The sequence below is a fragment of the Panthera tigris genome, chromosome B4 (assembly GCF_018350195.1).
Source record: "Panthera tigris isolate Pti1 chromosome B4, P.tigris_Pti1_mat1.1, whole genome shotgun sequence".
Classification (NCBI taxonomy): Eukaryota; Metazoa; Chordata; class Mammalia; order Carnivora; family Felidae; genus Panthera; species Panthera tigris.
The window spans coordinates 62,024,089-62,050,445 of record NC_056666.1 but is presented as its reverse complement, the minus strand read 5'-3'; the positions used below and the strand labels follow the sequence as shown (position 1 = coordinate 62,050,445).

At 39.7% G+C, this 26,357-nt stretch overlaps 1 protein-coding gene across 1 annotated transcript in view; it reads left to right on the top strand.

Annotated features, from left to right (window-relative positions):
• TMTC1 (transmembrane O-mannosyltransferase targeting cadherins 1) overlaps positions 1-26,357 on the top strand; it is a 275,658-nt gene that overhangs the window by 100,787 nt on the left and 148,514 nt on the right. Inside the window, exons 6-7 of the mRNA XM_007098851.2 lie at positions 19,496-19,577; positions 21,937-22,040. Coding sequence (XP_007098913.2) covers positions 19,496-19,577; positions 21,937-22,040 — 186 coding nt within the window. The remainder of the gene's footprint in view (positions 1-19,495; positions 19,578-21,936; positions 22,041-26,357) is intronic.

Genomic DNA, 26,357 nt, shown 5'->3' with positions numbered 1-26,357 from the left:
AACAGGTAATGAGTTCATTCTGATTCTTTTAATTGAACTCAGGGTGGTTTTCTGGTTGGGGTGCATCAAATTGAACACAATTCAAGGAAATGTTGAAAGCAAAGAACTTGTTATTATTGTTGCAAGTAAGGGGACAGGGAGATAGGTCTCAAAGTGATGCAGGCTGACTGGGTCCAAGGAGAAGAGGGTCCTTTGCTTCAGGCAGAATAGAAATCAAATGTGAGTGAAGAGGAAGTGAGAGCAGTTTGTTGAAGGCATGGAGGGCAGATACAGAAGGAGCATCTGGGAAAAGAAAGGCGAGTGAGTCTTGACTTTGCTTGGGGTCTGGGGTTTTATTGAGGATTGTGGTCCAGTGCACTTATCTTCTCAGGCATCCAAGAACAAAGATGAGTGTTAAGGTGACCTCTCTAAGTCACTTAAGCCCAAGATCCAGGGGGTCTTGGTGAGTCAGCTGTCTTGGAAAACATTCCAGAGACCCTGCCTGATCACTCCTTAGATGTTATCTATTGTGCTGGAAGACTCTAAAGAAGTATTAACACCTTGACCTTTACAAGGAGGACATGCATTATCTGTTCTATAAGGTGTGTGTAAGGCAGGGGTATAGGTCCTAGCAAGAATAGAAGTAATTAAAGGAGCCAGAAAAGCAGTCTCTTATGGGGTCCCTTCAGTTTCTTTGTCTCAGAAGCACTGTCTCCCCATGGGGTTAGTACAGGAAGCTTTTATTGAGTGTGTGGGGCATGGGGGCAGGGAGCTTGCATAAACAATTGGGCTCAGTTGTGCATGCTAGGATGTCAGCATGCTAGTGCATGTATCCATGTTCAAAAAATGGCAGAAAACCCCACCCATAGGGGTGGGTCTTAGTTTTATAATGGACTAAAGGTAACTTCAGGAACTCAGGGGGGCTACTGCACAGGTCCCCAGCTCCAGTCCGGCTCAAACTGGCTCATGTAAGTCACTCTAGGTGAAACACACCTAGCAGGGGGCTCTCAGGAGAAACACCTAGTTGAGCTACTCCTTGGCTGGAACTTTTGGTTTTGCAAACGTCCTTTCCCTGCTTTTGTCCTTTCCCCTCCTCCTTTCTCCTGATGGCTTGCAACCCTCTTATTTGGGTAACTTCCCATTGCACCCTAGCCAACACTTTCAGCTGAAATTTGGAACTACAAGGATGTTTACCTAATCTCATTGATGGTACGTCTCTCTCTTGCTGCCACTGAAAATTCTGGTTCCTAACAACACAGGTATAATTACATATTTGTTTTGTCCTTTTTATCCTATGTTACTCATGTAACAGTCTCAAAATAACAATACCAACATTACCAGAAACAGTATGATTATTAAAAGTAGTTTGTGAATTTTTTACAATGCTTTTTGCTTTTAAAGTGTATAATACTAGGTATATACAGTAAAATTCCCGTGTTTTAAACTTACTTGATATAGTTCCTTTTTGTGTAGTTTTGACTTGTTTGTTTCATGTTGCTTTTGATTTTGAAGGATTTTTTTTTCTTGGATTTAATTTGTTTTATAACCCTATAAACACTGCTTCTAAATCTGCAAAATAAGGTGTACTCAGAGAGGCCTGTCCCAATCCTTCCTGCCCTGACACCTCACTTCACCTATAGGTAGTCCTTTCTTCTTTTTTCCTTCTCTTCCTCCTTTTCCTTCTCATCTCTAGTGTTAGCTTTAATTTAAAATATACCCCCCATCCTCCCACCTTAGATAAATGTTAGCATATAATATATACTTTTCTGCTGTTTTTTTAACTGAATAATGTATCCTAGACCCTAGTATATTAGGATCATCATTATAAACATTGCTTATTGAGCAACTGTTATAATAGTTAGCTCCTTAAGAATCACTGAGATGGCCCAAAGGATTTCCTTTTGTCTTCTCTTTGGCCTTCAGTTCTTTAAAGATTCTAGCTTATTATTTTATTTTATTTATTTTATTTTGTTTTATTTTAGAGAGAACACAGGCATGCCGTGAGTGGGTGGGAGAGGGACAGAAGAGAGAGAATCCCAAGCAGGCTCCATGCTGTCAGCGCAAAGCCCAGTGCAATGCTCAATCCCACAAACTGTGAGATCATGACCTGGGCCAAAATTAAGAGTCAGACGCTTAACCTGCTGAGCCACCCAGGTGCCCATATCTTTTCCCTGAGCCAAAATCCAGAATCAGATACTCAACCAACTGAGCCACCCAGGCGCTCATATCTTTTCTTATTTTTTTTTAAGTGTATTTCTTTATTTTGAGAGAGAGAGAGAGAGAGAGAGAGACGAGCAGGGGGAGGGACAGAGAAAGAGGGAGAGAAAGAATCCCAAGCAGGCTGTCTCAGTGTCCCAAGCACACTGTTAGTGTGGAACCCGATGTGGGGCACGAACCCATGAACCATGAGATCATGACCTGAGCCGAAATCGAGAGTCAGATGCTTAACTGACTGAGCCACCCAGGCGCCCCTCTTTTCTTATTTTTAACTTTCCTTAAAAAAATCTTTAAATAATGGAATTGATTGCCTTTTTTCTGATTATAAAAGTATTTTATGTTAACTGCTGAAAAATTCCAAACTACAGAAAATTATGAAGAAGACATGAAAAGGCATGCCTAATATCAATACCCAAGGGTAACCACAATTAGTGTTTTGGCACTGCCTTAATCTACTCGGCTGCTCTAGCAAACTACCCTAGACTAGGTGGTTTAACCAACAGATACTTATTTCTCACAGTTCTGGGTCTGGGAAGTCCAAGATCAAGGTGCTGGCAGATATGAGCATTGACTTCCTGATTTGCAGACTGCCACCTTCTCATTGTATTCTCACATGACAGAAAGCATGGAGGAAGCTCTTTCCTGTGTCTTCTTCTAAAGGCACCAATCCCACCGTGAAGGCTCCACTCTCATGACCGAATCACCTTTCAAAGGCCTCATCTCCAAACACCATCACACTAGGGACTAGAATTCCAACACGTGAATTCAGTAGAGGGATACAAACATGCGATCAGTAACAGGTGCATAGCTCACCAGTCTTTTACACACACTTTAACTGGATTCATTCATATTGTGTGTACTTCTTGATCGTCTTCTTTTATATTTATTTAATAATGTATGAGTGTTTATACATATCTTTAAATATTCTTTTAGGGGTGCCTGGGTGGCTCAGTTGGTTGAGCATCCATCTCGATTTGACTCAGGTCATAATCCCAGGGTAATAGGATCAAGCCCTGTGTTGACTTCCGTGCTGGAGTGTGGAGCCTGCTTAAAAAATTAAGATTTTCTCTCTCCCTCTCTCTCTCTCTTCCTCTTTCCCTCTGTCCCTTACCCGGCTTGCACTCTTTGTCTCTTTCAAAAATAATAAATACATAAGTATTCTTTAAATATAATCTCAAATGATTAAATGGTGTTATTCCAATGTTTGGAGATGGTAACATTTATTTAATTATTCCCCTATAATTAGATATTTAGGTTGTTCCCAGTTTTTCACTGATGTGAACATAATTCATTCTGTGCATTTCTGATTTGAGTGTGATTACCAAAGGTGTTTTAGGCTTGGCTGCATGGTGCCAAACTGCTATTCAGAAAAAAGTCCATGGGGTTACACAAATTTTCACTCCCATGAGAAGTCGACCATTTTGTCTGTCTCACGGAGAGCCCATGCCAACAATGTATTCTGTTATAGTTGTCAAAAACTTAGTATGTGTTTGTAAATAGTGAGACACTAATGTTCCTTACATAAATTGCTTAGAATCTCTCAGATTTGTTTCCAAAGATGAATTTGTAGATCTCTCCTTGCTTTTAGATGCCACTTCTTGCTACTGGCATCTCTCTTTGGTGAGATAACACCAGCCACGAACATGGCTTACATGTGATAGAAGTTTATTTCTTCCTCACATTAAGTCTGAACTACATGTTCTTGATTGGTGGGCAGGTTACCTCCACACTGTGATTCAGAAACCCAGGTTCCCTCCATTGGTGACTCTGTATCTTCAAGCAGTGACTTCAGCTTCTGGGCTTGCTACATGAAGTAGGGAGAGGAAAATGCCGAGGTGCTTCAATGCAGGAAGATGATAAGGGCCAGACTTGGAAGTTGTGACTGTTATTCCCGCTCACCTTCCTCTGGCTGGAACTCAGTCATGTGGTCGTTTCTAACTGTCAGTGAAGCAGAGAAGTTATGTGCTCAGGAAGAAGAGTAAACAGGATCTGGGGAACAGCAAGCCAGTCGCTGTGACAGTGTACTTCTCTGTGGCAACATTTCTGCCTAGTTTGATTTTGCTTCAGGGATGAAACCTGGATGACTGGGAGTTGGAAACATCAGTTTTCGTCGCTCATAAGCAATTTTTGTTCATCTCTGATTTAAAATTTTTTTTTTAACATTTATTTATTTTTGAGACAGAGAGAGACAGAGCATGAACGGGGGAGGGTCAGAGAGAGGGAGACACAGAATCTGAAACAGGCTCCAGGCTCTGAGCTGTCAGCACAGAGCCCGACGCGGGGCTCGAACTCACGGACCGCGAGATCATGACCTGAGCTGAAGTCGGCCGCTTAACGGACTGAGCCACCCAGGTGCCCCTGTTCATCTCTGATTTTTGTATGTATAACCAATAGAGGAAGTTGTTCAGGAGATGAGTTTCTGAATATGGCAGACATATTAGTTTATTAAGATTGTCGAATAGTATAATGATAGAAGTGGTTGTCTTTAGCAAATGAAAAAATTAAATCATCTCCTGTAAAAATGGCTCATCCAATATGGATTATTAATTCACCTACCTTATTTGGATTGCTTGTGGTCCTCTGAGTATTTTAAGGGCCCATTTTATGTATATTGAAGTAATTGCAAGGTAAGTGTCTATCAGAGAATAGGCTCATTGATACTGTGCAGATATGGTGTAAATACAAAGAAACGAAAACAAAAACAATCCAGTGTGCAAAACAGCCATGCAGGAGAGGGGTTATTCATGCTGCAAATTTGATTTTCCTTTTATTTGCAATAACCTTGATCCTGAAATCCATTAGATTGAACTAGCTAAGAAAGAAGAACATAACAAAATTAGATGTCAGTTAATATTTTTATGCTGTTTTCTTGAAGGTGGACCTGAAAAATCCTAAGGGTTCTGGAACGGTAAATGATTTTAGGCAGATGGGTATGTTTCCCTGCCTGTACCTCTTTTCTCACAAAGGACCAGAAGGGCCTCATGTGAATTGTCTTATTTTAGTTCTCAACCAAATCATATTATATGAGGACAAGATGTTCTTCTTTTTCGTTCACTGTAGCATACCAGCCAGCTCTGTCAGGACTTAATGATTCCCCAGCTGTCCACACTGGTGAGGCCTCGCTTAAGGCATCCATCCACATGTCTGGGACACGCTTCAGTTGACCACCTGGGGGTACCCACTTTCTATCGGTTTCTCATAAAGTGCTTGTTAGAGAAATTGCGATCAAGCATGATTCTTAATCACCTGCCTAATAGAATTTCACCGGCTGCCACATCTTGAAGAGAGGCTGTGCCTGGTTTGTTACTCCTGGAATTAGCCTATTTGGCTTGGAGGTAGAGTGTAGATGGGACCCCTAGAAACAAATCACTGAGTGACCATGGCAGAGGGACCACGGTTTCTTACTTGGGCAAGAGATGTGTCAAAATAGATTCTTCTGGAGTTTGTTTTCTTCATGATGAACGTCTGTTGTTTTTGTCAGTCTAAAGTATTCCCTTAATATTCATAATGTGGTTCTTCTACTTGAGTAGGAGATCACTGAACGGTGGAAAACTCTGCTTTTAGCTCTATTTAATATGGTGTTTTTAGTAATAGGGCCCAGGAAATTGAAACCTTAGTGTTTAAAGACAATGGGAATGACTTTAAATAATTCTGTCATCACTAAACCTTGCATACAAGGAAAAGACAATAAAAAAAGAGGGGCATATAAGTAGAGAAAAACTTTCATAAACTTTTAAATTAAGTATCACTGGTATTTAAAAATAAAGATGAATTTGTGATGTTTACATAACGCAGAGTATAAAGAGAGAAATATCAGAATTACAGGACACGAGATTTTGGACCTTGAGATTTGCTTGAATGTTTGGTTCTGTTTGTTTACAACTAAGATTGATCATTTTAGGTATTACTGTGTCTGTCATTTATGGATATGATGCATTTTAAAATCAAGACTGTTAAATTCCTTTTAATTACTGGTATAAGTTTGATTTGAATTTAGCGCTTAAAATATCAACTCTACTGTAATCAACCAGGCAGCTTTATAGTCTAGTAAATAAAGTCATTACAGTTCCATTGATTGCATATGTAGTGAATTCTGTATAGTCTTAGTGGTTATTAAGCCCTTGTTTCTGGGATGCCTGGGTGAATCAGTCAATTAAGTTTCTGACTTTGGCTCAGGGCATGGTTTGTGGGTTTGTGGGTTTGAGCCCCGTGTTGGGCTCTGTGCTGACAGCTCAGAGCCTGTCAGCAGATTCTATGTCTCTCTCTCTCTCTCTCTGCCCCTCCCCTGCTCACACTGTCTCTCTCTCTCTCTCTTTCTCTCTCAAGTAAACATTAAAAGAAATTTTAAATTCTTGTTTCTTGCTGCCTCCCTTTCCTTTTGTTACTGTAATAAAATGCCACTATAAAGAATAGCCTATATTGGCTTATCCAAGTAGTAAAGATTTATCTGACAGCTGGAAAGTGTGGGTGAGAAAATTCTAGTTCTCATATTTTCAGAATTAACCAGATCAGTCAATTAGTAAATATCTTCCACCAGAGAAAGACTTGTTTTTGATTGAACTCTTATTTATAAGGAATCATGTCATGGGTAAGAGGGTATATGTGGTGGTGGTAGAGGGGTGTGTGTGTGTGTGTATGTATGTACGTGTGTATACACGCATGTGGGTGTGGCTGCCCAAGGCAAGAGAAAGAAACCAATTATTTTCTTTGAGATTTTGCAAAACGAATGGTTTGGTTGATAGCAATTAATTCTACTGTGCCCTGCTAACCTGCTAGATGATGACCAGCTCACTCTGGTTTTCCCAGGACTTTCTTTTAAAAAAAAATTTTTTTTTAATGTTTATTTATTTTTTGAGAGAGAGAGAGAGAGAGAGACAGAGTGTGAGCCGGGAGGGGCAGAGAGATTGAGAGAGAGAGAGAGAGGGAGACACAGAATCGGAAGCAGGTTCCAGACTCTGGGCTGTCAGCACAGAGCCCGATGTGGGGCCTGAACTCACAAGCTGTGAGATCATGACCTGAGCTGAAGTCAGATGCTTAACTGACTGAGCCACCCAGGTGTCCTCTCCCAGGATTTTCTTAATGTCATCACTGGAAGTCCCAGGTTCCGGCAAGCTCCTTAGTAATAGGAACACTGGACTGCTTGGTTACCCTGCTGACAATTCAGTCTCGTGTATAAAACCTCTAGAATCTGGAAACTGTACGTAGACTGGAAAATTTCAAAGGATTCGGTTTGGCTTGAGTTCAGTTTAGGACAGTAAAAATGTGTTTGACAGTCCCACATCTGGCCCTGATACTGCTGGGGATTGTAAAGACAGTGTTAAGACTTCTATGATTTAAGAATTTTTAAAATTTGGTATGATGAGTGAGATTCCTACAGTATCAAATACCATGGGGAGTGGGCAAGGGAAACTCAGCCAAATTAATACAGAAACGGATGTTAGTTAACATTAAGTTACTTTGCACTGGGTTTGGTGACTGGAAATATAGCAGCACTGTGATAGTATGTCCGTGAGAAAATAAAATTGGCTGCAAAGAAAATGGAAACACTATATTTAGCAAGTTGCTGTGAAAGTCATTAGGACAATGAAGCTGTTTAATGGGTATTAAAGAAAAGCATCCAGGCTGCTGCTGGCCAATAGCGGATATTTATATGAAGTCAAAAAAGCTGTGAGTATGTGGCATGGCAGGTGCATGATGTTTGAGTTGAGGGCACCTTTTGCTCTTTTGGGAGGATTCGGAAAAGGCTGCCACCTCCTTAGGGCGGATGCAGCCGGCGCGAGGGTTCATGGGTTGTCGAAGGGCACATGCACTGGATTTCAGCCCTTGCAGGCCACCTCTGTTCCACCTGGCTGCCTACCTCGTGTGGGCACAACCTACACAACACATTTGGGTATCTGGTTTCAGTATCCAAACTGAATTAGAGGAAACCAGTGAATGAGAATGTTAAAAGTTAAATTATAGCATAGTCTTCTAGGAAAATATTTTGTTCTCTCCCTTCTCCTTTTGGGAAGGATGGAGCTGGTGGAATTTGAGGGAGATGAGTCTTTTTTTCTGTACTTACCTAGCTGAATTCACTGATTCCTTCCTTTTTCTGTGCGTGGCCATGAAATACAGCCCATAGGGTTTTAGAATTTTCATTTGAGGTGTGATCGCTGCACCAGTAGTGGCTACTTTGGGTGCCTTTGTGTTCTGGGTGCTGTGATGAGCCACTTACACACTTTGTCTCATTGAAATCTGCTCAACAAGTGTCGCCTGGGTGGCTCAGTTGAGCCTCCGACTTCAGCTCGGGTCATGATCTCACCGTTGGTGAGTTTGAGCCCATATTGGGCTCACTGCTGTCAGTGTGGAGTCCGCTTCCAATCCTCTGTCTCTTTCTGCCCCTTCTCCTCTTATACTGTCTCGCTCTTACTCAAAAATAAATAAACATTAAAAAAAAAAAAAGGAAATCCTTTTGATGAACTTGTAAGGGAGAAATTATGATGACCACTTTATGGCTGAGGTCCCTGAGACCCCAGAGGGCTAAAGGGGTTGCCGAGTCTTCCAGATGGTGACTGACAGAGCCAGGATTCTGTGTGACCCCACAGCCTGTGGTTGCTTCACCACACCTGGGCTGCCCCTATAGCACGAGCACCATATTTTGAGAGCTGCTTGGAATGAGAGACTATTTTATTTTATTTTATTTTATTTTATTTTATTTTATTTTTTTATTATATGAAATTTATTGTCAAATTAGTTTCCATACAACACCCAGTGTTCATCCCAAAAGATGCCCTCTTCAATACCCATCACCCACCCTCCCCTCCCTCCCACCGCCCATCAACCCTCAGTTTGTTGAGAGGCTATTTTAGAGATCCCTCTGGCAACCAAGGCATCATACCCAGAGATAATTAAGACCTAGCAAACTGACATTATTACATTTTTTCTAATGTTTACTTTGAAAAATATAAACAAATATAATTGGATATGAGTATATATATGAAAAATATGACTGGGACTGAAATTTCTAGTTCCTTTGGCAACTTTCCTACTATAGCTTTTTATGTTATGTTTTAAAATGAGACTCAGGTCTACAGGTAAATCAAGAGAAAGTTTTTAAAAATGATATAACCAAAAGAAGCATGTATTTGAAAAAAAAAAATAGACTTCATTATTATGTATCCCTAACTTCCGCAATACTGGTAAACATTTTACACAAACATTAAAACCATGACAGTTACCTGAATAATGATTGTTCCCATGTTATGTATATTCTGTGCTAAGAGCCACTGTGATTCTTATTTCTACTCTGAAATCTTTGGCGCTTTCAACACGTATGAGCGCTGGAATTTAAAACCAAAGTGCCTAGAATTAAACCTTAAAAGAATGTAGCGTAATTGTCCTCAGCATAAAAAAGAGTTCCAAGTGAAATAAAACTTGAGTCTCCCTAAAGTTAGATTCTTGGAGGAAATGTGAATTTTAAAGGTGTTTGCCAAGATTGTGCAGGAATGACCAGTCCCCACTTTCTAGCCTTTGCAGCTGTGACAGTCAGCCCTCTGACCTTCCCTCTAAATGGCATTAGGGCGTGGGGCCAGGGAAATGGGCTGTTCTCTGGATGAATTTGTTTGGACCAAGAAAAGGTTTCTCTTTGGCATCAACATTGCTTACCTCCCTGTGAGTGGTGCTGTGTTTTCTTAGGCCACCTATCTTGACCGCACATGGCCTTGGCTGCAGGGAGGTGATCTATTTCAGGAGGAGCCCGTGTCTGCAGGAAGCCCAGGCTGCCAAATGTCCTCCTTGGCCTCTGCACGAACTCTGTACACGAAACCAAGTGTATTACAGAGCTTCAGGGTTTACTGTCTGTTTTTGCAAGTTGCTTCAGGGCATGTGCCTGACGGCCCTGTCTTGGAATTGGATTGGAGAAAGTGGCTTCGTAAAGGTTTGAGACTTCTTCTGCCGCATGTCTAAAATCTAAGCTGTCTGCATCTGTAGCACACACCCTAACCTAAGTTACTCACCCACTTACAAGTGTAAAAGTGGGATAGAGTCCCAGCTGGGCTGACCTGGCCTGCGTTTTACATGGATGTAACAAGTGCAAGAGAGATCAGGAGAGCTGCAGCATAGGATGACCCCCAACCCTGCTGGTATGGTGGCCCAATTTATGTCCTGGGTGTTGACTCTAAGGTTTGAAACACCTAAGGAGGAGGTCACAGAAGGGACCATGGGGAGACACAGTCCTGCTCCAGGTACCAAAAGAGCCCAAGTGACAAGCTTGATGCCGGGTAAGGACTGGGGAAGGCTTAGGGGAGAGGGAGCTGCCTGGGTGAGATCCCTTGCCCATTTTTGTGGCTGAGTAAAAGGGAGATGGAAATGACATCAATTATATATGGGGATATTCTACTATTGTTCAAGCCGCCATGGTTTCGAAAGTTCCACTTTCACATTTCCTTATTTACATTGCAGACACTTGACTCTGACACACTGAGGGTGCACCAGATACAGGAGAGGGGCTGCTGCGCTGTGTTTGCAGGGAGCGTCGTTGTCCTGGGCGGTGTGCTCACTCCCGGTCCCTCTGCAGCTTCCTGGGCACCTCTCCTCTGGGCCCCTCTTACCTCCCCCGCTCTTCCATCTTCTCTGTCCCTCCAGACCCAGGTCATATCTCACGTGTTCCCCACAGCTTCCTCTCCTTTTCCAGCCCATGCTGACTTCTTACCTTCCAGATCTCTTTTCATCCTTTATTGTGTGCGTCTGTCCTTGGGGCAGGACAGCAAGTCCAGAAAGGCCATGTGGTGGAGTGTTGGGCAACAGGCTCAGGAAGCAAAATGCATGAGTCCAATTCTCAGTTCTGTTCCTTACTGGCTTTGTGGCCCCAGGCAAGTTCATTCACTTCGTTATGCTTCAGCTTCCCCTTCTATAAAATTTTTTTTGATGTTTATTTTTGAGACACAGAGCATGAGCAGGGGAAGGGCCGAGAGAGACGCAGACACAGAATCCGAAGCAGACTCCAGGCTCTGAGCTGTCAGCACTGAGCCCACTGTGGGGCTCGAACTCACGAACCGTGAGATCATGACCTGAGCTGAAGTCAGCCACTTAGCCGACTGAGCCACCCAGGCACCCCAAGCTTCCCCTTCCATAAAATGAGATGGAAATAACACCTGCTTCAGGGGTGCCTGGGTGACTCAGTCAGTTGGGTGTCCGACTTCGGCTCAGGTCATAATCTCACGGTTCATAAGTTCGAGCCCCGCATCGGGCTCTGTGCTGACAGCTCAGAGCCTGGAGCCTGCTTCGGATTCTGTGTCTCCCTCTCTCTCTGCCCCTCCCCTGCTCTGTATGTGTGTGTGTCTCTCCCTCTCAAAAATAAATAAAAAGGCATAAAAAAAACCCCACTTGCTTCATAGTTTGTTGTTGTTTGTGCTGAAAGAGCTAATATAAGTGGTTAGGACAGTTTCTGGCCCATGGTGTACATTCAGTGTTAGCTATTATTTAAGTGTTAAATGTCTGCTTTTATTTCTTTGATGTGTTGTTTATAGGACCTAACTCAGTGCCCAATATTTTGCCAATTAAATATTACTGTTGGAATAGCTTGTCATTTTTCATAGAGATAAAGTTGCAGAAGGCTTTTTGTTAATTTTCTAAATTGATCAGGTGTGTATGGTATCCTGAATTATTATCCTTTTAAACATGTGTTATTGACATGTTTGTACATCAGAGTGGTGTTTGAAATCCAAGCAAAGGGAAAGTGAAAACAGAGATTTAGTTGGCAACGATGTGAGAGCTGGCAGAGCATTGGTGATTAAGGGTATAAGCTAGATTGACATTCTGTCTCTCCTTCCTTATTACCTATGGGAGCTTGGGGCAAGTTTCTTGACCATTAATAGTTTGGTTTCCCCATTGGTAAAATGAAGCTATTAATAGTGCACATCTTCTAGGATTGTGCTAAGGATTTATACATAGGAACTGTGCTTGGGTACCATAGGCATTTACTCAACGTCAGCTATTTTATTGTTGTCATTGTTAACAGAAAATGTGTTTCCTTGGTTTACCAGGACAGTCCCAATACCAAATACTCTTTTTCACTAGCTGAATTGTATTTGAATTTATCAGCCCGTATATTCCAATAAGAGGTTCAGAAAAATATGATTATGGTATCATTGGCTGTTTGTAATCTTCTTTGTGCAAAAGTTTACTTGTGTACCCACACCAATGTGTATTGCAAGTAGCAGTGATTTCATTTGCATGGGTTCCTTAGAGTCTGTCATGTGCAAGAATTTTGGACTGGTAGAAATAAGGGAAAACTCACAGCCAAAAGGCATGGAATTGGCCATAAAACATCCTGGTTCAGGATCCACTGCTCACTAGGTCTAGATATATGGGGATGGTATTCTCTATTCTGCCAACCACATATGGATCTTTCAAGGATTAAATGTTAGACTGGACTGAAAAGCCCTTTGACATAGAAAATGCCATACAGATGCATAATATGTATATTCTTGTAATGCGTTTTTATTTTGGCAATTTAATATTCTGGTTAGTAGAAAGTTTTTATAGATGCCAAATTAATGGCCAATTAACACATAATTGAAATACATTAAGAAAAGACTTAACAGTAAATTAGACTGCTAAATAAATGTAATAACACATACTTTCTTACTTATCCCTACCATAAAGCCTACCTACTTAGACTAGAACCTCTCATATCTGAATCTGATATCTCAGAAACTTCCAGAATCGCTGCTGCCTACCATTCCCCCATTGGGACTGCTGGGCCCTTTGCTCTTTGTTATGGACCACAGAGTGGTTGCTGTAGCAACATCATATAGTGTCAGTTTCTGACAGAAATCAGATTGGGTCATCACGATGTGAAGCCCTTCACGGGCTGCTCACTGCTGTTAGAATAAAGTCTGAACTCCACAGTGGCATGTGAGGGTCAACGATGAAGTGCCCCTGCCTGCCTCTGCAGCCTCCCTGTCTGTCACCACTCTGCCAGTATTAGATCCTGCAGCTAGAATGAACTTTGATTTTCTTCATTTTGCTTGCCCTCTCTCAATCCTAGGCATCTGTATACGTATCATATTCCTTCTCTCCTCACCTAATTCACTTCTCATCTTCCTCAGGTGTCAGCTTCATTGTCACTCTTTTGGGGCATCCTTTTCTGTCTTAACTCTCTGTTCCTGCTTGCCACTTGTCTCTGTGGGCTGGCTGGCTGATTGTTTCACAGTGCAGTGACACCTGCAGAGCTCTTCACACTCTCCTTTTGGCCATCTTTTCTCATTTAGAATTTCTGAATCAGCCCACAGTACATGGAGCTTGCATTTCAACCTGCAGTAACCACTACATGCATTCACCTTTAAGGACATAAAGGGTCTTCATGAAAGACCCTTTAAAGATTATGCACTGCCTCAGTTCATTCATTTGTATGAAAAAACCTGTACTCAAAATTTCATTGTAGACTTGTAGAATGGTTGAAGATGCAGAGGATCATTTTTAAGTAGAAGTCATTGTGTTGTTTACATGCAGAAATGCACTTAGTAAATAATCTATGTTGAAAGTGTGCTAAATAAACCAGCTGTATTTTACTTACATGGCTATAGTGAGTAGTGGATGCTTCAGATTTAGATTTGTATCTCACCTCTGCCACTTGCCAGCTGCAAGATCCTGAAGAAGTTTTTCCTTCAGCCTCATTCACAAGATGGAGACGAGCATGGCTCATGGGCTAGTGTGGGATTGCATGAAACAAAAAAGGTGCATAGCACAGTGAATGGCACATATTCAGTGCATTAAGTATTCTCTATTATGAATGAATTGAAACTTTTCTGGGACTGTTAATGACAGACCAGGATGATACCATCAGAACTGAATTTTTGCTGTTACATGTAGAAGAAATAAAAATTGGGGTCAGAGACTAAATGTAGTTGGAGACTAAATTCATTTTAGAAGGACTATAAAGGAGACCCTAAGTTTAATTAATAAAGCCTAAACTCATTGATTTTTGATACCTAAAGACCCTGATCTTATGCAAATTAGTTTCTGGACTTCATTTTTTTCTCCCTAAAACGCCCTGAGCCATTCTGATCCCTTCCAGTTTTAACTTTGATTTTCAGAATGGTTAAGAGAACTGAAATGATATTCCCTTATGTCTTCTTTGTCTTTATTTCCACGTATTACTTTGTATATAACACAGAGGTTAGAGTTTAAAATTTCTGGAAGAAACTTTACCACAGCCACAGAATGGGGTATTGAAGGTCAATTGGGGTTTTTGAATAGATGGAACTGAGAAATGCATCTTATCTTCTTAGAAATGTTAGCTCCTTTCCTTCAGACTCTGCATTTGAATATCAAAGGACACATCAAAGGTTGTTTCACTCCTCTTCAGAATGCCTTTGGTTATTTAAGATTTAGATGAGGCACTTTATGGGTTCAAGGAGAGTGCATTAAAGAAGAACCCAAAGACACATAAGTTTCTTTTTGTTGTTTTGTTAATCTGATAATCTTTTCTAATGTGAGCCTTGTCTTTGTTACTTTGGTCAAGTAAAAAAAAACAAAAACAAAAACCCATTTTACTTGTGTTTCAAATGGAAGCACATTCCTGAATTCCTATTTTAAAGAGCTCTGAATTGGGCCGCCTGGGTGGCTCGGTTGGTTAAGCATCCAACTTCGGCTCAGGTCATGATCTCACGGTCCGTGGGTTCGAGCCCTGCATTGGGCTCTGAGCTGACAGCTCAGAGCCTGGAGCCTGTTTCAGATTCTGTGTCTCCCTCTCTCTGTGACCCTCCCCCGTTCATGCTCTGTCTCTCTCTGTCTCAAAAATAAATAAACGTTAAAAAAAAAAAATTTATAAAAAAAAAATAGAGCTCTGAATTTAATTTAAAAAAAACAACAACAATTGGTTGTAGTATATGACTCTTTATTAATCTCCTTTATTACCTTGAATGAACAAGATAAATTAAATTAGTATGACTGGTGTTCTAGAAGGAATTTTGTATATAGCTTAATGGGAGGAAAAATTTTCCTTCTACCCTTCTAGCTTCTTTGCTCTAATAATTAAGTTGGCATAAAATAGATTAACAGGAGAAAACAAATTTCATTTCATATATGTGGGAGCCCTATAAAAATTTGAGACCCACAGGCAAGTCAGGCAGTCGAGGCTTACTTGCCTTCCTGAGTTAAGGAATTGGATAGGAGCCTGACACTTTGAAGAGGAGAAGGGTAATTCACAAGACAATAGGAAGAGCAGATGTTTGGTAATTACATATTTGCTCTTTCGGACAGATAGGTCTTTCAGTTCTCTGGTATAGCTTTCTCTCTGAGGAAGGCCCCCTCTCTAAGGGAGAAATAAAAGATTTTCTGGAGTCTGCTGGGTCTTGATTGTCTTCAGCTTAAAATAATCCACATGCCAAAGTGGTGAATTTTAGGGTCATGTATTCTGCTCCCCTTCAAGCAGTTTATAATTTATTGGGATAATGTTAAAAAGTAGCAACTCTTTGTATCTGAGATGTCTGCCACAGGAGCTGGTATTAAGGCAAAAATAAACAGATTTTTATAGATCCCTAGAAGGGCTGGAAAGTATAACATTTTATTTAAACCAGCAGGATTTAAGGCTAAGGGAAATAGTACCATCCACGTGATTTTCCTCCTCCAGCTTGCTGTCTATATCCCAAACTGAGCATTCTTATTTTGCACCCTGGTCTACCATTGGAGGATAAGGAACACACAGAAAAAAAAAAAAAAAAAAAAAAGAGAGAGAGAGAGGGAGGGGAAGTTGAGTGGAGGCAGGTAAATATTTTAAAAACTCGGTTTGGGTCTGTAAGCATGTGTTGATCATTGTGTTATATAAATTATCCACTGACACAATAATTCTGTGTCACCCAAGTTCAGTGGCTTGAAATAATGAGCATTTATTTAACACTGAAGATTATGGTGGGTGATCCAGGGTGGTTGGTTGTCCTGGTCTCAGCTGGGACCTCCCTGGGATTTGATGACTGACAAACTATGGAGGAAAACTTCAGGAAATCCCATTTAGCTCTGAATATTTGAACGCAATCAACTGAGAAGGTAAATGTTAATAGAAAATTTGATGTCAGAAAAATAGAAAGTACAGGATGTAGGGGAGCACAGGTTAGGGAATTTACTTTGGATAATCTTGGTCTTTTGCTTTTATTTGCCTAAAATCAGAAATTGTTAAAAATGCAGAGGTGATAATGCCAACACCCCAAACTGATGTTAAAATATTTTTTTCATGTGCAACTGCAGATTATGAAGGGTCTCTCAAGTCTCATACTTGAACTAACAATTGCTTCCTCCTAATCCCTTGGCATTTCTTTTTAAATTTTTCAGTAGGGTTCTCTCTGTTTTTCTTCAGTTGTCACTTTATGATGTCATCAGCTGGTGAGAACATCCAAGGATCACAGTACTTTAAAACCATTTAAGTCCAACTCTCGCTGATAAAAGAAGGAAACAAAGCTCCTTGTGGACTTGTTACAAGTCATATAACCAATGAATTGGAAGCACAGGAGTAGAACCCTTAGCTCCCATCTTAGAGGGTTCCTCAGTGGTTTGATTTTGTTGTTGGAACGTTCTCTGGGTCACAGGGAAAACAGCAGAGACTGAAATTGAACATTATCAGTGGTGGTATTTGCATAGCGCCTTTTGTTTATAAGGCACTTATAGATACTTAAGCTTGCGATTGAAATGAATAGCTGAGAGAATCTGATAGAATAGCTAAGTATTACTTCTAGTTTTTTGGTCTCTTTCTCTGTAAAAAAGGAATTATAATATTTTTCCTCACGGAATGGTTGTAAGTAGTAAATAATTACAATTGAATCACTTAGATTTGTGTCTGGCATATGAATTATTTCGCATTTTAATGATGTTAATAATAATATTGTCATTATTTGTTGTTGATGTTTGATTCTACTTTACAGACCATACGTATGTCATAAATTAGTGGGGAGAATTTCACTATCTAATTTTATTGTGAGTTGGGTAGGAGGAAGGGATACAGAGAATTCAGCTCTTGGAGTACTTCCTGTATGAGCTTAGGAATCTCAGCCTCTGACCTAGTGTTTACCAAAAAAGGGCCCATATCATTTTGGCTTATTTTCTCTTTTAATATTGGACAGAAACTAGAAATAGAAATCTTCAAAGAGGTCATTTTTCAACAGTGCTGTATGTATCATTCTAGGCTTTCATTGCTTTGGGATACTACATCTTAAAGAACAAATTATTTGATGTCTGAAAGAGCTTAACCTCTTAAGGAAATGAGATTTATCAGGGAGGAAAAATTTCTTAACAAAGGGACACTTTATAAATATCACTCCCTGAAATAACCATTGTAGTGAGCTTTCAGTGAAACAAAATGCAGAATTTGGGAATTTGCCTAAGTTTAACATTGAAAAAAAAAACAACACCCTAAACCCTACGGTTTGTTGTTTTATAGAGAGGAAGCCACTTCTGACTTTTAACACTGTGCTAAAATAAAGCAGCAACAGAGGGAACCTGAGAAATGAAGCTTCCAAGAGCAGACCAACCCAAGAAACACTTTTTCATTCATATGTGTCACAATTTCAGGCCTCCCCAGCACCTTTTTCCTTCCCGCATTGCTATTCCCTCCCTGCTGCCATTTACATTACATCCTGTAAAGGAACAGCAGAAATATCCAGGTTGATCTTTGTTGAGTCATCCTGAAAATGATAGTAATAGTGGAGGCAGAGCTGAGACAAGACACTTACCAGTGCTTTAACCTTTTTGGAATCATAGATCCAGTTGACACTAAAGATCAAAGCCAAGGATTTTGCTTCAGAGAAATGCACAGATGAAAACATACACAAATCTTGTATACAGATTCAGGAGGTGGTGGACTCCCTTAAGCCTATTTTGGGGACATTAGTGATGCACCTGTGTTGTGAGAGCAGACAGTATCCCTGGCCGTCCTCCTTGCCAAGGTTTAAGTGCAGTGCTTGGGGATGGATCCAGTCCAGATTTTGCTAAAAGCTGACTCTAGTGGTTTTTTTTGGGCTCACCTCATTTTCTCCACTCATTAAAAACTTGAAAGGTCAGATCCACAGCTGTTTCTGAACCAGGAAGAGGAAAAGGGAAGCAAGAAGAGAGGACATACTTCTGAGTGACATTATAGTACCTCCTTGCAGTACCATTTGGACATATATGTTTTATAAGCAGTTGTCAAGATAGACGCTTTTTTGTGATAGTAACCCACTCAGGCCTTATAAAGGGATCTCTCTCCAATAGAATATTGGGGATATTGGGAATAATGGGAATATTCCCGTTGTGTAAAGGGACCTCATTCAAGTGCAGATTTTAAGAGATTCTGGGAAGAAATACTTTGAAGAGAAATTGGATTAAGTAGGGTAAAAGAAAAAAATGAAAAAGAGTAGGGAAAATAAGGATGAGGTGGGAACTGCTTCCTGGATTACATGATTCGATTTGACTTGTTTCCTTCACTTTGTAGATTAAAATACAGAAATTTGCATGTAGGTGAAATGACTTGCTTTAGGTTTTTGCTTGGGGTTTGTTAATAACTTTCTCTTGGCTTCCCTTTCATGGTCTTTATTAAAACCAGCCAATCATGTGCCTTATATGTGGAAATATGGAGCTCCTACTTTGTACAAGTGAGTGAGCTGTGGCAGACGCAGAGTCCTTATAACTTCCTGCCCCTCTAGAAGTTGACATTCTTGTAACCTAGTTTGGTTCCAGAGGCCATAGGCAGGTGAGAAAATTGCCCACTGCATATTGGGGAGCTGTGATCCCACCACTGATGCTGACTACCTTTGTTACCTTGGGTAAATTTCTTAGCGTGGGCAACCTTGGCATCCTTTATTTTTTTAGGGGTAAGATATTTGTGAGATATTTTGTAGGTTGAAGATGTAGTGTCTCTCAAATTAAATAGCTAAACTCTTAATTTGTTTAAGATCATCCCTTTGACCAGTGTAACCCTATATTTGCCAGAATGCCTGGGTTATTTGGGTAGATGGGCTAGTAATATTGATAGCTAACAGTGCTAGGTCCTGCTCCATTTATTCTTTCATTTTTGCCCACAGCTTTTCTGTGGAGTAGATATTACTACTATCCCCCTTTTTATAAGTGAGGAAAACAGATGTGCAAAGAAGTTAAGAAACTTGCTCCAGGCCTTCCAGACAGTAAGCAGCTGTGGGACTGAAACCCAGGTGGTCTGACACCAGGAGCCATGCTCTTAGCTATGATCCTTTCTAGTCTTTTCTCAAGCTATGACCTGTTCACATTGAATGGAGAACATTATGTGTGGTGGACTCTAAAACTTACTTAATTTTTTTTTTCTGTCCTGTTTCAGGTACTTGACAGCAAGGACCAATAGAAATTTCCTGCTTACCATGAGGCCATTCTTAAAAAGGGCCACTTTGGTCATAACTTATGTAAGTATAGATATGCTTCTGAAATATCTGATAAGAAGTGTTTTATTTTAACTTGGCTCAGAGACATGATCCAGATTATTTAATAGAATCAGCAATATATTCGAACAACATGATGTTAGGCTCAAAGAGTTTACATGCCATAAATGTTACAACGCCTTGGAAGGTATGTATGAAAGCCTTCTGGGAATATGGTAACTCAAAGACAGACCGGATGAATTATAGTATTTTATGAGTCCCTTTCAAGGTGCTGATCCTGAATTGTCTCAGTAGCACAAACCTGGCTGTATCAGTTATCTATTGCTGCAAAACAAACCACCCCCAAACTTAGTGGCTTAAAACAACAACCACATATATTTACCCTGAATGCTTTAGCTTGGACAGCATCTAGCTGGATGGTTCTAATTGCTCATCATGATTTTTGACTGGGGTTGCACAGGCAGGTTCTTGTAGCTGTCAGCTGGGTGAGGTTGTCTGTCTGTGGTATCTCCTTCTCTAGAGTCTCTCCCTGTGACCTCCCTCTAGCAGTGTAGCCAGGACTTTTTTTTTTTTTTTTTACAACATGTCAATTGGGTTCTAAAAGAATGAGCCAAAAGTTGCAGGACCTCTCAAGGGTGAGGTCCAGAACTGATGCAGTGCACTTTCTACAACATTGTCTTGGTCAATGCAAGTCACAAAACCAACTTAGATTTAAGAGGAGGGGCAGTTGGCTTCATTCTTGATGAGAAGAGCAGAATGTACATGCAAAGGGGGCAGGAATTTTTGGTGGCCATCTCTGGTGACAGTCCCAATAATTATTTTCTTACATTCTTGGATTCAAGAATTCATGATTAGGAGATCAGTCTGTTATGCCACTGCTGTCTCCCATAAATTTCTGTCAAAATTTATGATAGATTTTGATAGGAAACTTACAAAAAAGTCTTTGAATTGTAATGTCACCAATTAATGTGATTTTCTTCTTGATGCTAAAGCGTGTTTATGGAAGAAGAGTATGGAAAATTTCAATGAAGGTGGAGAGCCTTGACTGGACAGTCTCAACAAAAGGGACAAAACATTTCTCTAAAGTGTTCCCTAGTATCTTTGCACAGAGCTAGGATGATTCATCACTGGTTTCAGAAGTGATTTATTTTCTTAGAATTGTATGGGAATGCAAGTAATCTGACATCATTGGAGTGATGAAAGTTGTAAATTATTAATCCCTTTGTTCTTTTAAAAATTTATTATCAAAGCCCTTTCTACTATTTATCTTCCTACTCTTCTTGTTTAATTATCACGGCTTTTTTCCTCTTCATAGTATTTTAGGGAATTTATATTCTTTCAGGATACTTGTGCTGTTACATTTGTAGTTGATATTTTCCATTATAAAGCCTGTAAGAATTTAACTTCAGTTTGAGCAGGACATTGCGAGTGTTAAGACGATTTTTAATTGGCTGCCTAGGCATTGTTTACTGTTGCTATGCTTTTGGCTGACACCATACTTTTATTTTAGGATTTTAGATTTGAGGTTATTTATATAAAAGATATTTATAAAGGAAGTCAGTGATATTCATGGGGAAAAAAATCCAGCCTTAACTACCTCCAAAATTAATCCTTTAGCTTTTTTATTCAAGCAAAGGTTTTCCTCTGACTTTAATAAAAACAATGTAATTGGTCCTGTTGAAATGAGAAGCATCTGGAAGGCCTGTTTGGGCGAACTCTCCTCCCCACAGAAATGTCTATCCTTCTGGCTTTCTTATTCACCTTGGCAACAGGATAGCACCATTTAGTGATAGAATTCCAGCGGGTGACACAAAAGCTGTGCCCCGGAATTTGTAGAAATAACCCTTCATGAATGTTCTCCTTCAGGGCATTGGAGGGTTGGAACACTTCAAATGTGTTTATCCAAAACCCAGCAGTATTGTTTATTGTATTTTAAATTAACTTTCATGGGGCTGTTCAAATGGAACGGTTAAGAAAGCGGTTGGACAAGACATAGATTCAACTCCTGGATCTTGCAGTTTATTAACTGTGGGATCCTAGGTAAATTACCTGGAAGCCTCAGCTGTCTCATCTACCTCTAGGTTCTGTGAGGCCGCAGGGAAGATGGAAACTCTTTAGCTCAGTGGATAACAGCTGATAAATGCTTGCTACTGACAGCTGTAATTAAGAATTTGCTTGCCTCTCCCTCTACACCTTCATTGTTTATACTCTTCTCCTTACCCAGCTGTTCCCATCTTGCGTACTCATCTTGAGTGTTAGGATTTTATAGAAGTGCTCATTATGAAACAAAATATTTGTAAAGCATCTGGAAGCGTCCTCCAGAAAGGTGGGGCTTACGCCCAACGAGCAATGACTTTCTTACCAAATCTCCTTTTCTTTGAAGGTGATTGTCGTTTTGTACTTCCGTCTGTGGATAATGGGAGGATCTATGCCCCTCTTTTCAGAGCAGGATAATCCAGCTTCATTTTCGCCTTACATTCTTACAAGGTCAGTAAACATATTTTTTTTTAACTTAACGTGGTACTCATTCAATTGTTTTAAATAGTCTTAAATGAGAGTTTGCCTTTGCCTTTTGAGGAAAGAAGGGTTGTATTCCATCCTGGGGGTGGGGGGGAAACTACTATTCATACATTTGGAATTTGTTTCAGCGGGTGGTGCTGTGTTGCCAGGCTTATTGCTACTGTTCCCATATTGGTATGTATTTGGCTCTTCAGCAAGTATTTTGTTGAGCACTTATGATCAATGGCAAATGTCTACTGAGTGGCCTATATGGCAAATGTTACAGAACAGTGCACCGCCAAGCCTATAGAGGTTGACTGAGTATTAAAACTATTTGTAGAATCAGTGGAGAGGTTGAAAGTGGAAAACAGAAATGAACGATTTTTGCTAAGATAGAGCAATTCTATCACACTATTTGTCTTTAAGAGATTTAGAGATATTGGATTAAGAAGTGATGTTGATCAGGGGATCTGATTTATTGAAAAGGTTTTTAATTCCTTACCTGTTCAGTCAGCTGTGGTGTCCTGCTAAGGCTTTCAGATATAATTATATTTGGCAATTTTCATAACTTTTCTTCAGGATATATTGCTGCTATTACGTTAAAACATTAAGATGCACCGTTATTAAATTTTTATAGTTTTATATATACCTTTTCACATATAATATTTTCATAATAGTAACCTTCACTCTTTTTGTGTTTGCAAAGACACAATAAAACTTAAATTAAACCTTGACCTATTGCCCATTTGGCTTACTTGTATCTTAGGGACAGCACATTGTTGGATTCTGTTTCTCTGCCGGGCGGTTATCTTTGCTTTATTTGACTCATTTATCTAATTTGTTTTAATTGATACATTTCTACTTGCTTTGCCTTTTATGTTTTTCTTTATTTTCTTCTTTTTCAAAGACAGTTTCCCTTTCAAAAAAGATAACTTCCAATTTGATTAATCCGTTTTTACAAAAACATTATGTCACAATTGTTTCTATTTACTTCTGTCATGTATTTATATTAAAGAATCTTGACTCTGCCTTCAGAAATCATATGATATCCAGCCTCGAGTGTTGGCTTATCTCTTCGAGGTAGTCTGGAGCCTTATACATTATTGTTTATACCTTATCTTTTTAAAAACGTTGTTGTTTGATTAATCATGACATCTTTAACCCACTTTTTATTAATGTTGCAATCTACTTGTCCTTTTTAGTTCTCCCTGGCTTTCAAAATTTCTGGGATCCCTTTGTGGATATTTTTAGCTCACTGATAAATTGTTTCAGTTTCTGTACCTCCTTAAATAGCTACATTGACCTCCAGAACAGAAGGTTCTGAACTCACCAACCAATTATTTCATTCCTGTCTCTGTCATCAGTAAACAAGTGCCTGCCCCACGGTTCTTAGTGTCAGGACAAGGTGCCTTTGGTCTCTGACTCACTGCTTTCCTACCTGTACTGCTTAGCTGCCGGTTGCATTTTTTATCTCTTCTGGTGGCAGAAAAAAATTCTTTGGTGGAACCTCTGGCAAAATTAGTACCTTGGGCCAGTCACTTGCCAGCTTCTGTCTTTCACTTTCAAGGCATATGTATCCTTTTTCAGAGGGATCTGATACATATTTCATTTAGGACTTTATATGACTCCATCTAAGTGACTGTTCTCAGGTGATTCAATCAATATGTGATAGAACACAATATCCTCTTTTTTTTTTTTTTCTTTCAAAAAACATATCTTTCTGTTTTTGTGTTTCATGCTTAAAATACATAGAAACCCAGGGACATTTCAATGACAGTTCCTCTAAATGGCTTTTCACATTCCTCTAAGATAGCTGCATTATAATTGTCTCTTTTGAGCATCCAGAAAATTGTCTTTAATTCCTTTCTCAAGTAAGGTTTCTATTCTGCTTGAATAATTGTTTGAACTCTGGTAGGCTGATGATTCTTAAATTGGATTACCTTGGTCTGTTTCCTAGTCCTGTTGGTTTTTCTTTTCTTCTCATTAGCTGTGCAATTTAGCTATGATTTGGCTGGCTCTGTGAGCCCGTCATTACTAATCACAGGTTTGTCATTCAGCTTTGTCAGTCTGTCTCATTAATGCCTCACCTCTTTCACTGGGTTTGTAAATTCCAAACAACTTTTGTAGCATCTTTGCTTCCATCTTGCAAGTATTTTATCTTTTAAAGTTTCTATAATAACTTATTCTATTATCAGGTGAGAGTTTTCAGACTTTTTCTTTAATAATTCCTATAGTTACTAATTCCATGTAGTTTTAAAAAAATCCTAATAGTTTTAAGAGTTGCTTGGTCAAGTTTTCCTTTGTTTCAAATGATTTCCTGTGACTTTATAGTTCTGAGATTCCTTCAGTTTGCTTGTTTGTTTGTTTTATTTCTTTATTTTGAGAGAAAGAGAGAGCACAAGGGAGGGGCAGAGAGAGGGAGAGAGAATTTTGGGCAAGCTCAATCCCAGGAACTGTGAGATCATCACCTAAACCTAAGTGTCAGACGCTTAACCAACTGAGCCACCCAGGCACCCCCCCTTCACTTTTACATAATCTATTTCCATGTAATTAGCCAGGAGGAAATACCCTGTCATTTTCTATTTACCAACACTGGGATGCAAAATCATTGTGGTTTGCTCTTGAGAATAGTTTGTTAAAAATTATCAAAGATGAGGGAATAAGACAACAGATGACTGTGTGACATTTACTGTAATGTAAGACATTGTCTAACAAACCTAGAGGAATACAACTTTGATTGACTTATTTATATCTATACTACTATATTTTACAACTCTGTCAACTTAGAACTTAACATACAGAAATATGATAGCAGTGATTATTTCTTTTCTCTCTAGTAGGAAATAAGGCTTCAAATGTTACAGTTTTATTGCCTTGTAGGACATTGGACAAACTTGTATCTAATTTACCAATCTCATTCCTTTTTGTTTTTCATGAACATTGTAACACTAGTTTTTCAAATTTAATTTGTATATATTGATATAAGTATACATATATATGCATAATAACAGCTTTGCACTGTTATGCCCAGAATTCGTGATCCCCAAAGACCGCCAGGGAGCCGAGTCCGATGTAAAAGCAAAAGAGCCTTTATTCGAGCTAGCTCGAGCTCAATCCCCTACCTGCACCGACACAGCGGTGAGATACCTGGGAGAGAGAGCGAGTTTCAAAAGGACAAAGGTTTTATTGGGGCCTAGGGGCAGTTGGTGAGGTAATGGCTGTGGCCTCAGCCGATTGGCTGGGGAAGGGTCAGAGTCCTGTTAGGCAGGTGAGCGGGAGGTTACTCAAGGGGAGGAGGCGTGGTCAAGGTGAAGGACACAGAACAAGATGGGGTTGGCCAGTGTAGGCCCTCCCTTTCAGCAGAGGTACAATTTTCATGGCATACAATTCACCTATTTAAAGTATACAATTCAGTGATTTTTGTTATGCTCACAGAATTGTGCAACCATCATCAAAATCAATTTTAGAACATTTTCATCTCCCCAGAAAGAAACCTTATATCCTTTAGCTGTCCCCCACTCCTAGACAACTTTTTGTCTCTGTTGAGTTACCGGTTCTGGATGTGTCATACCAATGGAATCAAATAATCATGGATCTTTTGTGACTGACTCCTTTCACTTAGCATAGTGTGTTCAAGATTCATCCATGTTGTAACTTGTATTCATACTTGATTCTTTTTTAATTCCCCAGTAATATGTCATTATATGGGTATGCCACTTTTTAATTTTTCCTTTCATCTGTGGGCATTTGGGTTGTTTGTACTTTTTGACCCCTATGAATAATGCTGCTGTGAACATTCATGTATGAATGTTTGAATGTATGTTTTCATTTCTCTTACACATGTACCTAGGAGTGGGATTGCTAGGTCATATGTATTAACTTTGTATTTAACTTTTTGAGGAGCTGCCAGACTATTTACCAAAGCAGCTGCACCATTTTACATGCCTGCAGGGCTTATGTGAGGGTCTAGTTTCTCCATATCCTCACCAACACTTGTCTTTTTGATTATCTTTCTGTTGTTTTAATTACAGCCATACAAGCAGGTATGAAATGGTATCTCATTATGGTTTTGATTTGCATTTTCCTAATGGCTAATGATGTTGAGCATCTTTTCATATGCTTGTTGGCCATTTCTGTATCTTCTTTGAAGATGTGTCTATTCAGATTCTTTGACCGGTTTTTAATTATTTTTATTATTGAGGCATTTTATTATTTTATTACTGAATCTTTTTATTACTGAGCTGTATTAGTTTTCTATATATTCTAGATATAGATTGCTTACCAGATATATGATTTATAAACATT